Raw genomic sequence first — 15431 nt, 5'->3', positions numbered from 1 at the left:
GGGCTGACCTGATTGGAACAATACTCCGGCTTCATTCTTCCCCACGAGGACACCTGCTTCCTGCCGGGGCACTGTGCCCGGGAGCGCGGATGCCTGAGTCATAGCTCTCGCATGCAGGGAGCTTGCGTTATGAAACTTCAAGATGCTCTATTCCTTAGACACTTGGGCTATAGTGTTTTTTAAATGGTAATGACCACTTGTTCTGGAAAGCCTATAGAACTTTCTGCTTTCATGCAGCGTCAACAGAAAAGTTAAAGTGTACTCAGCAGAAAGCGTCTTTGCAACACTTTTGCGATTCAGATGCCTTGTCCTTCCTGAGCTGGCTTGGTGGCAGGGATGGTACAAAGGTGGCCTGCGGACTGAGTGTGGAGACAGGGTTTATGTGGGCAGAAGATTCCTTGTATCCATCCATCTGTCCATCCATCCATCCATCTGTCTATCCATCCATTCAACCATCCCTCCACTATGGAGTACCCCGGCACACTGAGGATGCATTGAATATTGGGGAATAAGACAGGGTCCTGTCTTCATGGATTTTTTTGTTTGAAATCTTTGTTATAGAAGAATTCAAATAAATACAAAAAACAGAGAGAATGGCATAATGAACCTCACCTACCTCCAACAGCTTCAATTATGATTAACGTGAGGCCAGTACCCTTTTTTCTACTCCTTCCAGTCCCTTTTCCCCCTCAGGTTGTTTTGAGCAAATCCTACAGATCATTTCTTTTTACCTGTAAGAATTAAAAAAAATTATAGCCATAGCCATGCATCACACCTTTAAAAAACCATGATTCCTTACTATCAAGTCATTGTTCCCCTCACTGGTTCCTCGATGTTTCTTTTTATAGTTAGTTGGTTGGAACTGGGATCTCAGGTGTCCTTGAGTTCATGTCTGCAAGCCTCCCTCTCTCTCTCTAGTGAGGTGAAATTCACATAACATGAAATCAACCATCGTTAAGTGTACAATTCAGCAGTGTTGTGTACATGCACGCTGCTGTGTAACCGTCATTTCCCTCTCGGTTCAGACGGTGTCAGGCACCCCCAACAGAAACCCCATCCCCGTTCTCCCCCCTCCCCGGCACGTGCCAACCACTGATGTGCCCTCTGTGTTTATGGACCCGCCTAAGCTAGGCGTTTTCTATAAATGGAGATGCAGTCTGTGACCTTTTGTGTCTGGTTTCTTTCACTCAACACCCCGTGTTCAAGGTTCACCCATGCTGTGGGCTGGGTCAGCACCCCATTCCTCTCTAGGGCTGAGTCCTATTCCCGTGTGTGAAGGTACCGCACCAGCCGCTGCTCGTTCCTTCGTGGGTGATGGTCAGGCATCTCTGGTCTCTACCACCTTCCTCACGAAGCTTTGTTCAACGTTACCCATCTTACCAAATGATGTCTTCTGGTTTCCCAAGCTCCCGTATGGCAGCCTGAGTGTCACCTCTTTTCGCTCAGTCCAATCAGTGACATTTCCTAAGTATGTCTCAAAATGTCCCTTTTTCTCTATCTTCACGCCTCCATCCTCTGCTCAGTCTCTTGTCACCTTTCACTTTAATTCCTCCTACCGCCTCCTAACCATGGAGGGGCCAGAGCAGGGTGGAATGCAGCAAATAATTTGCTGCAAGGAAGTGAGTGTATTATAACCAGGAGACCTCAGTGCTGATCATGTTTCTGGCTCCCGTGTTTTCAGAGAGCTTCACACACAGATCATGGAGGTTCAGGGAGCACAGTGCAGGGCACCCCCCTTTCCCACCACTCCAGATCACTCAGCTCTTAGGATCTCAGCAGGGTTTAGTGCCCTGAGATCCAGACTTTTGCGCTCTCTGTGCCTTAGCTGGGCACCTCCCCTCTCTGCTGGGAGTCCAGAGTTTTCTTAAGGTTGCAGTCCTCCCCCTCCCCCAGAGGTCACCAGGGGACTCCATGGATCACGCAGATCTGGGTTTCATAAACTCACTGAGCAAGGGGGAGCATCACCCGGACAGCAGCTCAGTCTGCCTCCACGGGGGAAGTTAGGGGAAGTATGTACGGGGTTTCCTGGGCTGCAATGAGTTCACGGTGGTTTTAGGGTGATAGAAAGCACGGTCGGAATTGACAAAGGGGCCAGGAGTGAGTGGTTTTAGCTTTAGAACCAGTGAGTCCATGAAGAGTTACTTTTTTCTTTTTAAGATTTATTATTGGAGAGAGAGAGGGAGAGCGGGGGAGGGCTGAGGGAGAGAAGTCTTAGCACACTCCCTGCTGAGGATTAACTCCTTTTCTTTTCTTTCTTTCTTTTTTTTTTTTTTAAATTTCTCTTCAATAAATGATGCTGGGAAAATTGGACAGCTATATGTAGAAGAATGAAACTCGACCATTCTCTTACACCGTACACAAAGATAAACTTGAAATGGATAAAAGACCTCAACGTGAGACAGGAATCCATCAGAATCCTAGAGGAGAACATAGGCAGTAACCTCTTCGATATCAGCCACAGCAACTTCTTTCAAGATATGTCTCCAAAGGCAAAGGAAACAAAAGTGAAAATGAACTTCTGGGACTTCATCAAGATCAAAAGCTTCTGCACAGCAAAGGAAACAGTCAACAAAACAAAGAGGCAACCCACGGAATGGGAGAAGATATTTGCAAATGACAGTACAGACAAAAGGTTGATATCCAGGATCTATAAAGAACTCCTCAAACTCAACACATACAAAACAGACAATCATATTAAAAAATGGGAGGAAGATATGAACAGACACTTCTCCAATGAAGACATACAAATGGCTATCAGACACATGAAAAAATGTTCATCATCACTGCCATTAGGGAGATTCAAATTAAAACCACATTGAGATACCACCTTACACCAGTTAGAATGGCCAAAATTAGCAAGACAGGAAACAACGTGTGTTGGAGAAGATGTGGAGAAAGGGGAACCCTCTTACACTGTTGGTGGGAAGGCAAGTTGGTGCAGCCAATTTGAAGAACAGTGTGGAGATTCCTTAAGAAATGAAAAATAGAGCTTCCCTATGACCCTGCAATTGCACTACTGGGTATTTACCCCAAAGATACAGATGTAGTGAAAAGAAGGGCCATCTGTACCCCAATGTTTATAGCAGCAATGGCCACGGTCGCCAAACTGTGGAAAGAACCAAGATGCCCTCCTTTTATTTTCTACCTTCAATCTCTCTTGCTGACTTTTACTATGTAAACATGCTCAAGTCTCCCATTATTTAAAAAAATGGAAAGAAAATCCTTCCTTTAGTCTAAACGACTCTCAAGCTCCCGTCTTTCCTGCCTTCCGATGCCAAACAGCTATGGAGTGGTGTTGACATCGTAGACTCCCTGAGCCACCTGCTCTTCTGCCCAACCCACCCCCCACTCCCGGTTCCTGCTCTCACCCTCCCCCAGGATCCTTCCTGCCAAGGTCACCCAGGGACCAGCGTTGGACTCTCCCAGAGGACGTTCTTCGTCCTTCTCCTCCAGAAGGGTCCAGCCCCATTCCACACTAACCATCCATTGCCGCTACAACATCTTCTTCCCGGGGACTCTTCACGAGGCCACATTTTCCCTCCTGCGTCTTCTCCCACTCTGTTCCAGTCTCCTTGCGGCCTGCTTGTCTCCTTATGTGTTGGTGTTTGGGTAAGGGTGGCCCTAGGCTCTTGGCACCATGCACACAGAGATACCTGTCTCCTCTCATGGTCTCGCTGAATCACCAACTCATGATGACCATGATATCCATCTCTCTGACCCAGATTTTCTTACTGAGCTACAGATCGCCACAGACAACTCCGACCCCACATGAGCACATCAGAGCTGTTCATCTTCCTGCAGAAAATCGTTCTTTTTGTAATCCAGAACTCACAGCACAGAACAGTGCATCAGTTCCAGTTTCCCGAACCCCCAGCCCAGCAACCCGGACATCATCCTTGACTCATTCCTGTCCTCTGCACAATCAACCACCAAGTCCTGCCGCTTGTACCTGTTGGCATCTCCTGTAAGTGCCCTTTTCTCTGCACACCTGCCCAGTTCCCTGGCTCGGGCGAGAACACCTGGCCGTTCCACTGCCCCTCATCTCCCCCAGCCCACCCACCCTCACCCCCACCATCACCCAGTTCCTGGTAACACCAGCAGAGGGATGACTGTGCAGCTTTAACGGCAGCTACCCATGGATCGCTCATTTTCTCCTGCCCTCCACATGAGCTGCTGAGGGGTTCATCTATTGGGGAGCAGTCATAACTCATGTGGCATGTGACAAGCTCTGGCCAGGAACTTACAAAGTAGCTACTCTCCCCAGATTGGGGGTGTTGGGAGGGGCAAAAGGAAGGATCCTGGAAGAGAGAGGGTCCAGGACCGAGGGATCTAGGGGCTGTGCCAGATGGGGTCAGGGTCGGGGGTCAGCACGTGGACACATCCCAGGGGAGGGAAAGAGTGAGACTGGAACTGGGGACAAGGGAGCCCACAGGAGAAGGAACCAGATAGCATTCTCCCCTCCCCTCCCAGGCCTGAGGTCCAGGTGGGCTTGGCCACAGGCACAAAAAGCCTGCTTCTAGCCAGGCTTCTGCAGCTGAAGGCAGAAGGGCCCCGAGCCTGGGTGAGACTGAGCCCAGTGGGAAGTCCTGAGGCTTAGGCTCCGGGCACAGGCAGCTACAGGGACCTGGAGTCAGGCAGATCAGGGTAGAAAGGCACAAAGGAAGTGTCCGGTCTGAGAAAAAGAGTTTATTGCCATCTGGAGGTCTCAGAGCCTCTGATCAAAAAGTCCCCAGGCTCCCAGGGCACATGGAAGCCACCAGAGTCATTGTCACCTTCTAAGGGATGAGCAAGGATGGGCCTGGCCTGTGGCTCTTTGGTGCATGGCAGCCCAGGCTGCATCAGAGACCCGGCACCCGAGAAGGAGGGGCGGCCCTAGGCTTGGTTGGGGTTGGTGACTTTTCCCCAAAAGAGGATGTTCTTGGTATCTCTGTGAAGTATGGATAGCAGAAAGGGTCTGTTGAAATGCACAGTCATCAGTGGACCCATTTTTCCGGACAAAAAAATAATTTTACTTCCTGTGGCGGCCGCGGCTTCTGTGCCCTCCTCTGCCACATCGAGCAGGGCCTTGTGGACCACCTGTGGGAACACGAGAGCATAATGCACTGTAGGTCAGGTGGGTGAGGGGTGAGCGGCCGCCTGAGAGCCCCAAGGGGACAGACATTCACGCAGCCTTGACCCTGGCCTGTCACGGATTGGGGGTGGGGTGTTCCTCCTGACAGCCCTGTCCGTGGTTCTGAGTGGTTCTGATGCACAGATACACAAACTGAGGCTCCCAGGCTGTGAGGGGTCGGCCCAGGATCATGAAGATAAACGGGAGGGGTCCCTGATCTGGATGCCTCTCTGTCTGAATGCAGAGACTGTGCTGCCCCCCAAACACTCACCATTGGGAAGGGAACAAGACATTTGTCTTTTCAAGTGACTTTCTAGCAGCCTCTCCACCTGAAGCAGCTGCTGCGGATGTCCCTGGGGACCCACGGGCCTCCCTGCTCTTAGCCCTGTCTGCAATGACCTCGGCGCCCTTGGCTACTTTGTGTAGATGTGGCTTCACATCCCTGAACCCGATAGGCTCCTCTACACACCTCCCTCCATGACCATGTCTTTTGGAGGGTGGGGTGCAGAGGAGGGCGGAGTGTGGCTCAGACACCCTGTCTTATTCTGAGGACCTCGTTTCTAGGAGCACAGTGCAAGGGGCCCTCTGTCTTCCTTTCACACCCCTCACACCTGCCATTCACACCCCCATTTTACAGGAAACTGAGGCATCCAGCACTCTAAGTATTGGCTGCTATAGGCAGTAAAAGGGGGAATGTGGATGGGATGGGGTCCATCCCCAGTTCACACCAGGCTCTTCCCCACGGATGGCTTCTGGGTCACAGTATATTGCAGGGGAGGTGGGGACCGGCTTCCAACATGCTTGCCACCCAGCTCTCCTGGGCTTGGGGCAGACCCACGAGGGGGACGGGGTAATGAGAGATGCTGTTATTCACCCAAATTCAAGGTCATCCAGTTGTCCACCTTGCCTTTACCATTCAAGCTCAGATACGGAGGACAAATGATCTAATGTTTTAACACTCACCTGGGAAACTGCGAGGTTCTTCTCCCCTGTGACTCCTGACAGGTCGGCCTGGTGGGTGAAGACTTCCCTCACGCCCAGCTGGGGAAGTATCTCTTCCAGATTATAGCTGCTGGAGATGGAAAACTTTGGCAGGTAGAGGTTGTCTATCCTCCTAGGAAGGGAGAAACATGAATTTGAACACCTGCTTGCCTCAAGGCTCACCTTCTCCCACCTCGAGGCATGGTCTTCCCTGGTTTCCTTTCTGACCACCCCCTTCTTGCTGGAAAGAAGTGCTCATTTTCTCAGTTTCTTGATCCCTCGTGCTGAAGGGACTGCATTCAAAGGGCCTGGAGGGATCCTGAAACAAACAAAGGAAGGTCCCCATCTTGGCTGTCTGGTGAGCTCCATGAGAGCAAGACTTCTGCTGCTTCCGAGCAGAGCTGCTGGCGAGTTCTTGGAGCAAGAGCAGATACCTTCCACCTACAAGCCTCGCTCTCTCTCTCTCTGTTTATATCTCTAAGACTTCTGTCATGGTCTGCCTGGTTTGACACGTGCCAGATCCGAGGAGGCTGTGACTCCCAGTAAACCCTGAGTCCCACGAGCAGGGAAGGTGTCAGTTTCTCTCCATATTCATTCATTCACCTTCCCTCCATTCACTCAACACATTTTCACTGAGCACCCGCAAAGGGCTAGAACTGTGTTATGGCAGGTGTCCTCAGTGCTCCGTGAATCAGAGGTGTGTGAAGAATGTTCTAGATTAAAAAAAAAAAGAATGTTCTAGCCATTCACAACTAATCATCAGCCCCGGCCAGGCGGGAGCTAGAAACCGCCTCCCCGTGGCCCCACCCTCAAGGACCAGGCTCAGAATTCACTCTGCTTTGTGGGTCCCCCTTGACTTTAGTCGTCTGAATTCCATATCCTAGCCTGTCTCTAACCTCAGGTTCATCTGAAACTTGACCACCTCTCACATGTCTCACGTGGATCACTGCCCTGGGCTCCTAGCTGGTCGTCCTGCCTCCCTGCTTGTCCTTCGTGGTCTATTCTCCACTCAGCCTCCTGGGTGATCTTTTTAAAAACAATACTCAGATCATCCACTCTTTGGCCCAAGACCTCGGCACGACTCCCCATTTCACTTAGAGGAGGAAGAGGCAAGGTTCCCAGGGGTCTGCAGGGCGCTCCTGAACCCGAGCCGTCCCGCTGGGCCCCCTGACTTCTCCTGACTCTCGCACTGCTCCAGCTTCTCTCTCACCTCACTAACCCTCAATCCTCAAACACACCAGACTTTGCACAGAAGCTTTGCATTGACTGTTCCCTCTGCCAAGAATGCTTTTCCCCAACCTACCCACAGGGCTCGGGTCCTCACCCCTTTCACGTCGATGCTCAAATATCCCCTAATGGCGATCCTATTTAAAACCACGAACTGCCTCCTGGCTGGTCCGGTTTTCCTTGTCATTTTACTCCACTCTATCATCCACCCGCACACCCTCATTTCTCAATGTCCAACCTACTAAATAACTGACCTATTTGTTATATCCCTCTATTTTCTCATTTTCCAGTGACAAAGTAAACTCCATGAGGGCAGGAGATTTTTGGTGTAATTGCGGACATGTCATCCAGGTCTAAACCAGTGCCTGGTGCCTACTAGGAGCTCCATTAACCTACGTGACCTGAGCCAAATGGATGAACAGATTAATGAATGAATGTTAACAGCCCTCGCAAAGCTGGTGCTCGGAGCCCATCTGGCTTTGGCCTTCAGCTGATCGTGGAACCATCTGTCCCCTCTGCCTTCAAGAGGTCGAGACAAGGAGAGGACAGGCATGAGGACTGGGTTGAGTTGAGGAGTCCCCGGGACCTGAACATGTCAACGTCAGAGGCACATCACCCGTGTCCCATTCGAGGTCAACATGTCTCATAGAACAAACATTTTCAGGCTCAGAGCCACACGGACAGCCAGGGCAGGGTGACCCCAAGCTCCACCTGTGTTGGGATGGCTTCCCAGGGAGGAAGGAGGCCCTGGGTGCTGGGGGTGCGGGGAGTCCGGGAGCGGGGGGAAGCAGGAGCGCCTGAGAAGGGAGGAAGGAGGGATGGTCTCATCCCCAGGTCGTCACCTCATCTCCAATGAGTCTGTCCACCTCCTCAGTGTCTCTGGGAGCAGGCTGGCCTCCACCGCCCCCATGCTGCCCTGGTCGGGGAGGATGAAGAGCGCGCTGTCATTACTGGTGTACGGGAGCTCCACCATCGTGCAGCCCAGTGCCTCGTCTCGGAAGTAAGGCGCCCACACGTCCTCCAGGTTCATCATGGGCACCTTCACCGACCTGCTCTTGCTCACGTAGAACTTGGACTTGAAAGTGTCTCGGGGGTCAAAGGGTGTCTTCCATTTGGCTGAAGGTCAGAGAACTCCGTGAACACAAGGGCTGCCCTGCTTCAACCCCTCCTCCGCCCAGGTTCTCTGGGTGATGGATACGCTCGAAGTGCCACCGGCCCTGCCACCGGCCCCACCTTGGTCTGCGGAACATGCTGGCAAATGGGTAGGCCACTGGGGACAGAGGTGATAAGTCACACAGGTCTGGTTGGGACATGACAGTGAGACAAAGACCTGGTTAATTGTGGTAAGTGAGAGACCGACAGGAGTTTGGGAATAGTGGGTGCAAAAGAGAAGTGGGAGAGAGGCAGGAGAGGGGTGAGATGGGAGAGGGGACCCCGAGCACTGTGGAGGGTGGCAGCAGGGGGAGAAATGGGGAATCCCTGACCCTCTAAAAGGGACAATACTAGTAACTCACTGGTAGTCATCGGCGTTACAATGTACACACGTGCCCACAGCCTGGTCAAACACACCGAAGCAAGGGACAAATGGGGAATCTGAGGGTGGGACAGAGCTTGACTGAGAGGGGAGGGCATAGGGCTCCGTCCCCAGGAAAACTGGAGCCTTCAGTGGGGCGGGGGTGGGGAGAGCTCCTGGGGAGACTAGAGATCAGGGGCTTGCTGGGGAATGTGCACACCCCCTCAAGCCCCCACCCACACCCCACTGTTGGAGGCAGGAGAGGGGAGGAAAGCCAGGCCAGCTGGTGTGTCCCTAGGGCAGGCAGGGTGTTAGGAGGGGCAAATCAGGAGACACGAAGAACGAGCAGTACATCGGGTCTGGATTAGTTTTATAGGGAAATCTTGTTCCAGGCCTTCACCTGCAGCCAGAAACACAGACCTTGGAAGGATTCGCCCCAGGACTCAGCCAGAACCCCCAGTGCAGGCTTTCTATGTCTCCACCCAGCTCCTGATCACCCACGGACTCCGTGATGCTTCTGTGGGTCTCTGTCTATTTTTGGCTCCCGTGGGGACCAGGGCTCCACAGGGCTGACACTGCCCGTGCGCGCCCCGCCTCTGCAGAACTCGTGGGCTGGGGAGGCTCGTGTTTGTCAAGTTCTGACCCACGGGACCAGGCGCCGGACCGACTGGAACTTGAGACTGGGCCCTGCCCGGGGTCCTGCCGTCCCCCAAGGTCCTTCCCCAGATGGTGACCCAGCTGATGCCATCCCCAAGATGATGGGGGGCACCGCTGCAGAACCCTGGGATGGCCGGGTTCCCTAAATGCTGTCTTCCCGTCTAGACAGGACGCCCCCACCGCCCGCCCCAGGCTGAGTCCCTGGCTAGGACAGAGCCTAGGTCAGAATGACCCAGCAGTGCCCAGGCAGAGGGCTTCCTGAACCTACCCACAGGCCTCTCTTCAGGGAGGAAGCTGAAGTTCAGGGCCAGCCTGGAGGGATGTGAAGGGGCCCCTCCTTCCTCCTGGGAGCCAGGCACATTTGAGTCAGTAAAAAGCGCCAGTCTCCCTCAGACAAAGGGTCGCTGGGCCCCTCTGCAGGGACTTCCTACAGCGGCAGAAGGTCATTTGGGAAACCCTAAGACTAAGAGGGAATCCATGGAACGGGAGAAGATATTTGCAAACGACAGGACAGATAAAGGGCTGATATCCAAGACCTATAAAGAATGTCTCAAACTCAGCACCCGAAAACCAAATAACCCAGTCAAAAAATGGGCAGAAGACATGAACAGACATTTCTCCAAAGAAGACATGCAGATGGCCAACAGACGCATGAAAAAATGTTCCACATCACTAGCCATCAGGGAGATTCAAATCAAAACCACATGGAGATAGCCCTTACCCCAGTTAGAATGGCAAAGATTAACAAGACAAGAAACAACAAGTGATGGCAAGGATGTGGAGAAAGGGGAACCTTCTTACACTGTTGGTGGGAATGCAAGCTGGTGCAGCCCCTCTGGAAAACAGTGTGGAAATTCCTTAAGAAATTAAAAATAGAGCTACCCCATGACCCTGCAATTGCACGACTGGGTATTTACCCCAAAGATACAGACGTAGTGAAAAGAAGGGGCATGTACACCTCAATGTTCATAGCAGCAATGTCCACTATAGCCAAACTATGGAAGGAGCTGACATGCCCTTCAACAGACGAATGGATAAAGAAGATGTGGTCCATATATACAATGGAATATTACTCAGCCATCAGAAAGGATGAAGACCCACCATTTGCATCAACATGGATGGAACTTGAGGCGATTATGCTGAGTGAAATAAGTCAAGCAGAGAAAGACAATTGTCATATGGTTTCCCTCATATGTAGAACATAAGGATTAGCATGGAGGACATTAGGGGAAAGAAGGGGAAACTGAAAGGAGGGATATCAGAGGGGGAGATGAACCATGAGAAACTATGGACGCTGGGAAACAATCTGAGGGATTCAGAGGGGGGTGGTGGGGGAATGGGGTGGTCTGGTGATGGGTATTAACAAGGGCACCTGTTCTAATGAGTGCTGGGTGTTATATGCAACTAATGAATCATTGAACACTGCATCAAAAACTAATGATGTACTATACGGTGGCTAACTGAACATAATAAAAAAAATGTAAATAAAATAAAATAAATTTTTAAAAATCCTAAGAGAAAACAATGCCTTCAGGCAGGGCAGGGCCTCAGGGACCTGCCTCCTCCCCTCCCCCACACCAGACCGGCGGCACCTGCTCCATGGTGGTTTCCCCAATAACACGGTTGGCTACACCAGGCCAGAATATGGCCCCAAAGGCTCAGAACTAAAACTCTGCTTCCAAACCCTAAGCCAGGCACTCACCTTTAAGGAAGATGTAATTCACCAGGACCATGGCTGTGTTCAGGTCAAGGTCCTTGACTAGATCCACAATTTTCCCCTGGGTCTGATTCTTCACATAGTCATTGATAAGCTTCTCGGCGGCGGCAGAGTCCTGGAAGTTGGTGGAGAAGGCCTCGGAGGCGTAGAGCACCCTGGCGTCTTCTATGAACTTCTCCAGCAGCTTGAGCGACTCGCTGACGAACATGGCATTGCCCACGCTCAGCTGCAGCTCATTGCTGGGTTGGCGAAGGGTTCGCAGCAGGTGCTGGAAACCCCGATGGATTTCGGCGTCGGGGGTCTCTGTGAGGTTGAACTTGAGACCTTCGAGGATCTCCATCAGGGTGGTGTTTTGAGCCCCCAGGGACAGGAAGGCCAAAGCGACAGAGACGCTTAGCGGGGAGAAGATGACATTCTTGTTGGGGGTCTTCGAAGCCAGCTGCTTATAGAGGCTGAGGGCAAAGTCGGTGTTGCTAGAGGCTAATCGGAGGCTGTCCACAGGAGTCTCATTGTGTAGGTCCTTCTGGGTCACATTTGGAGGGTCAAGCACGCCCCCCTGGGCGCAGTGGACAGGGGGGCAGAGCCCAGCCACCAGGAGCCCCAGAGCCAAGAGGAGCCACATCCCCTCCGTCCTCAATTCTGAAAAACAAAGCTCCTCTAAGTGTTGGGGGGACAGATGGTGCCCCAACGGCCTCCCACTGCTCCCTCTGCCCCCACCGTGTGGCTTGTGTTCCAGCCTCTGCTTCTGTTAGCTTTGTGACTTTCCTGGGTAGGCACGCTCATGGGCACCCAACATACACGATTACGTGACCCTCGAGGTAAGTACTGTAATTTTGCCATTTTCCCCAAGGGAGAAACTGGGCACAGAGCGGAGAGGGGCTCGCTCACAGTCGCCACAGCTAGTGGGGGAGCAGAGGGAGGAGACCGGTCAGCCTGGCTCCGGACTCCTGGTTGGGGGAGAGCGGGGTGGGCTTCAGAGCGGCAGAGATCTGAACTAGGATTTCATTTGGGCTACTTGCCATTGCTGTGTGCTGACAAGCAAGTGACTGACCCTCTCTGAGCCTTGGTCCCCACCTCCGTACACCACATTGAGTGGCTCCTGTGAGACAAACCATGAAGGTGCTGGGCTCCTAACGGGGTTCCCGAGGCGTCCCTCCTCCCACAGGCCACCCACTCTCTGAAACCGCCCACCACGCCGGGTCCGCGGGGAGAGGGGGTGGAGGTACTGCGGGAAAGATCCGGAGAGCGAGGCTGAGTTCAAAGCTGGTGACAGCAGCCAACGGGGTTGTTTACCTTCAGCCTCGGTCTACTCAGGCCCTGAGTGCGGAAGAGAAAATGTCAGCTTCAGAGGTGGGGAGGGGAGTCCGGGCAGGGGAGGGGAGCTGAGCTGCCTTCCATCAGGAGGCCAGTGGGAGGAGCCCAGGAGCTGCGGCTTCTGGAATTGGCTCCTCCGTCTGCTTACCCTGGGGCTAATGCAACCATTTCTTTGAAAGAGTTAAACATCCCCCGCCCCGCCTCTGAATCATTTCTGGAGAAAAAGAACTTTGTTTGGGCAAGTTGGCAGGCTGGCTCTGTTTCTGAGCAGCCTGTCTTTTCAGTTGCTGGACGGACCCTGCCTGCCTGTCTGTCTGTCTGCCTGTCTGCTTGGTCAGAAGCCTTGGAGGGGAGAGGAGCCGCGGGACAGTCCTCCCCTTGGAGACCCCCTGGACTCTGCCCAGAGGGACCACCACATCAGTCTGGTCCGCATCTCGCTGTGAGAGCGGTGCTCGGTCCCAGACAAGGGGAGGGGGGCCTCGTGCCCTGAGGGGGGAGTTGCCTTCCAGAGCGTCCACTGTGGAGGGGACAGAGGTGGCTAAACTCAGAATCCCATAGTGTGTGAGGCAGAAACCGCCCAAGAGGCCCTTGGGGTATGTCCCCCTTTTGCAGGTGGGAAAACTCAGACCCAGAGGGAAGACATGTCTTCACAGGGCATGGCCTTTGGGGCCAGCCCTAGAGCTGTCCCCAGCGCTCTGGGACGCCCTTGCGTCCCAGGCTCCCTCCTGCCTCAGAGGCTCCAGACCAAGGCCAAGAACCTCCCTAGAAAAATGGGTTCCTTTGCTCCCGGGATATCACGGATTACCTGCCTTTGCTGCTGGCTGTCCTCTGCGGATTCCAAAGCCACCGCCTGCCCAGAGTGCTGGATTTTCATGGGCGCTGACTCCTATTTAGCCGTGCAAAGAACTCCTCCCCTTGCTTGGGAAATGTTGGCAAGGACACCCAAGTGTTCTGTTTTCACCTGGAGTGGCCAAATAATCATTTCTGGTAACATGAGTTCATCAGAGCTAGTGGAATCAGCCAGTTACAGGAACAGCCCCTAACTGGCTTCTTAGAACAAAACAAAAAGCAACTTTCCCCTTTCATTTTTGTCTTATGTTCATGAAATAGTCATTGAGGAGCATGTGAAAACTGAGAAAATACACAGAAGGATGTTGATAACGGCCCCCCAAATTTCATCCCCCGGCTAACATCTCGTGATTTCCGTTACAAGTCACTTTCTTCGACATGTGTGTGTATGTGGTGTGAAACTTCACACACACACTCAGATATATTTTAAAAAATGCAACACTCTTTATTTGCCTGTAGATGCATTTGCGTTTTGAGGCACCCCTCCCCTATTCCCAGATTGAGGGTGTCAGTCTGAGGAGTTCGAGCCTAGGGGAGCCCAGGGTTCGGGGGCCTCTGGTCTCAGGCACCCCCATCCTGGGCGGCTTTCTCTTCATACTAGGGCCCTTCCACTCTTGATTTGCACTCAAAGCTGTGGTGACCTTGAGGTCTCCTTGGGTTTTCTCCCAGGCCTTTCTTGGACTCCTGAGAAAACCTTCTCCTTGACCCTCGTGGTCACGACCCTCCATCCATGACAAGCTCGGACAGACGTAGGGTGTCACAGAGCACAGCAGGGAAACCACCAGGTTGTCGGTAAGGGTGTGGCTGTGGCTTGCTGTGAATGTCGCCAGCTGTGTGGCCTCAAGCGACTGGAAATCCCTCGGGCTTAATCTCCCCGTCTCTACAAAGTGGATAGTGACATTTTCCTGGCAGGGTGATGCAAAAGGTAAATGACATAACACGGATCGTAAGCTTCCTTCTGATAGGACTGTTTGTGCTGTGCAGTGTCCTGGGGTACTTACCAAGTACGTGCTGGCCGATAAGCACTGAGGTGACTAAGGAGAGTTCCAGTCCCATCCTTCCTAAAATGGTGACTTAATGCCCTTTTAGTTTCCAAATATTTTCAGAATTGAATACATATTATAATCTTACACAGAACCCCAGGGTCTCCTGGGTGGCTTAGTCGGTGAAGTGTCTGCCTTCGGCTCAGGTCATGATCCCAGGGTCCTGGAATTGAGTCCTACATCGGGCTCCCTGCTCAGTGAAGAGCCTCCTTCTCCCTCTCCCTCTGTCTCTCCCCCTGCCTATGCTCTCTCACTGTCATATGAGTAAACGAGATATTTTTAAAAAATGCTCAGAATCCCTTATATGCAAATAATGAATCATGGAACACTCCATCAAAAACTAATGATACACTATATGGTGACTAACATAACATAATAAAAAAATTACACAGAATCCCACAGAAATAGTGTTTTAAAAAAGGCTATAGTTTATTTCTCACTCACATCCGTTCAGGTGTGGACGTGGGCTGATTCGACGGCTACACTCGGTCGGGGGCCCGGGCTCCTTCTCTCTTGTTGCTCTGCCATTCCTGGGGTCAGTTTGCTAGGTCCTCCCCCTCCTCCTCCTTTCACTCTATCCTACCAATTACAGAGAAGCCCTTCCCGAATGGAATCTCCTCTCTCTCTCTCTCTCTCCTTCTCTTTCTTGCCCCCAAAGCCTCCCAATCCTGAACCCTCTACTTCTCCCCAAGACCGGAGATCGTCATTCATTCGTTCAGGGCCATCGGGTGGCCCTGTGGGTGGGGACGGGTGGGGGTGCCTCATCCACAGGCAGAACATCTACTAGAACATCAGTGCTCGCTGTTCCCGGACCAACTGCCTCTTTGTATAGCCCCAGTCCCTCGTTTTGTTGAATAGATCTCTGTCCTTTTTGCATTTCAAGCATTGTCACCAAGCCTTGCGCTGTGCCAGCCTCCCGAAAGAGGAGTGTATGACTTGCCCAAGGACCCTTAGCTGTTAAATGGTGGAGCTGGTGGAGTTTGGGCAAAACCAACCCAATGTCAAATCCAGGCACTCCCT

The 15431-nt window shown here is 52.4% G+C and overlaps 1 protein-coding gene across 6 annotated transcripts; it reads right to left on the bottom strand.

The window, feature by feature from the left end:
• Positions 1-4666: 4666 nt before the first annotated feature.
• On the bottom strand, positions 4667-13441 carry SERPINA3 (serpin family A member 3). Of its 6 annotated transcripts, none has more exons than XM_080807934.1 (6): positions 13325-13441; positions 12499-12522; positions 11191-11844; positions 8161-8434; positions 6074-6224; positions 4667-5076 (listed from the first exon to the last, which is right to left on the bottom strand). In XM_080807934.1, exons 3-6 carry the CDS (start codon positions 11825-11827, stop codon positions 4873-4875), a joined length of 1266 nt encoding a protein of 421 aa, XP_080664060.1. In that variant the 5' UTR covers positions 11828-11844; positions 12499-12522; positions 13325-13441; the 3' UTR covers positions 4667-4872. The 6 variants fall into 6 exon arrangements, with proteins under 6 accessions (XP_080664060.1, XP_080664061.1, XP_080664064.1 ...); XM_080807935.1 differs by having other exon boundaries at positions 13329-13422; XM_080807938.1 differs by having other exon boundaries at positions 12432-12522; positions 13329-13383.
• Positions 13442-15431: the final 1990 nt, after the last annotated feature.

Source organism: Martes martes (assembly GCF_963455335.1).
Source record: "Martes martes genome assembly, chromosome: 7".
Taxonomy (NCBI): Eukaryota; Metazoa; Chordata; class Mammalia; order Carnivora; family Mustelidae; genus Martes; species Martes martes.
Note: the sequence above shows the minus strand (reverse complement) of the source record. Positions and strands in the feature narration are given on the sequence as shown.

Excerpts from the sequence above, each read along its gene's own strand:
- SERPINA3 (XM_080807933.1), bottom strand. The coding sequence starts at position 12,294 with ATGTGGTGTACGGAGGTGGGGACCAAGGCTCAGAGAGGGTCAGTCACT. Across the intron at positions 11,845-12,224 it reads CTTGTCAGCACACAGCAATG|AATTGAGGACGGAGGGGATG; the intron begins GCAAGTAGCCCA and ends TTTGTTTTTCAG. Across the intron at positions 5,077-6,073 it reads AGAACCTCGCAGTTTCCCAG|GTGGTCCACAAGGCCCTGCT; the intron begins GTGAGTGTTAAA and ends GTGTTCCCACAG.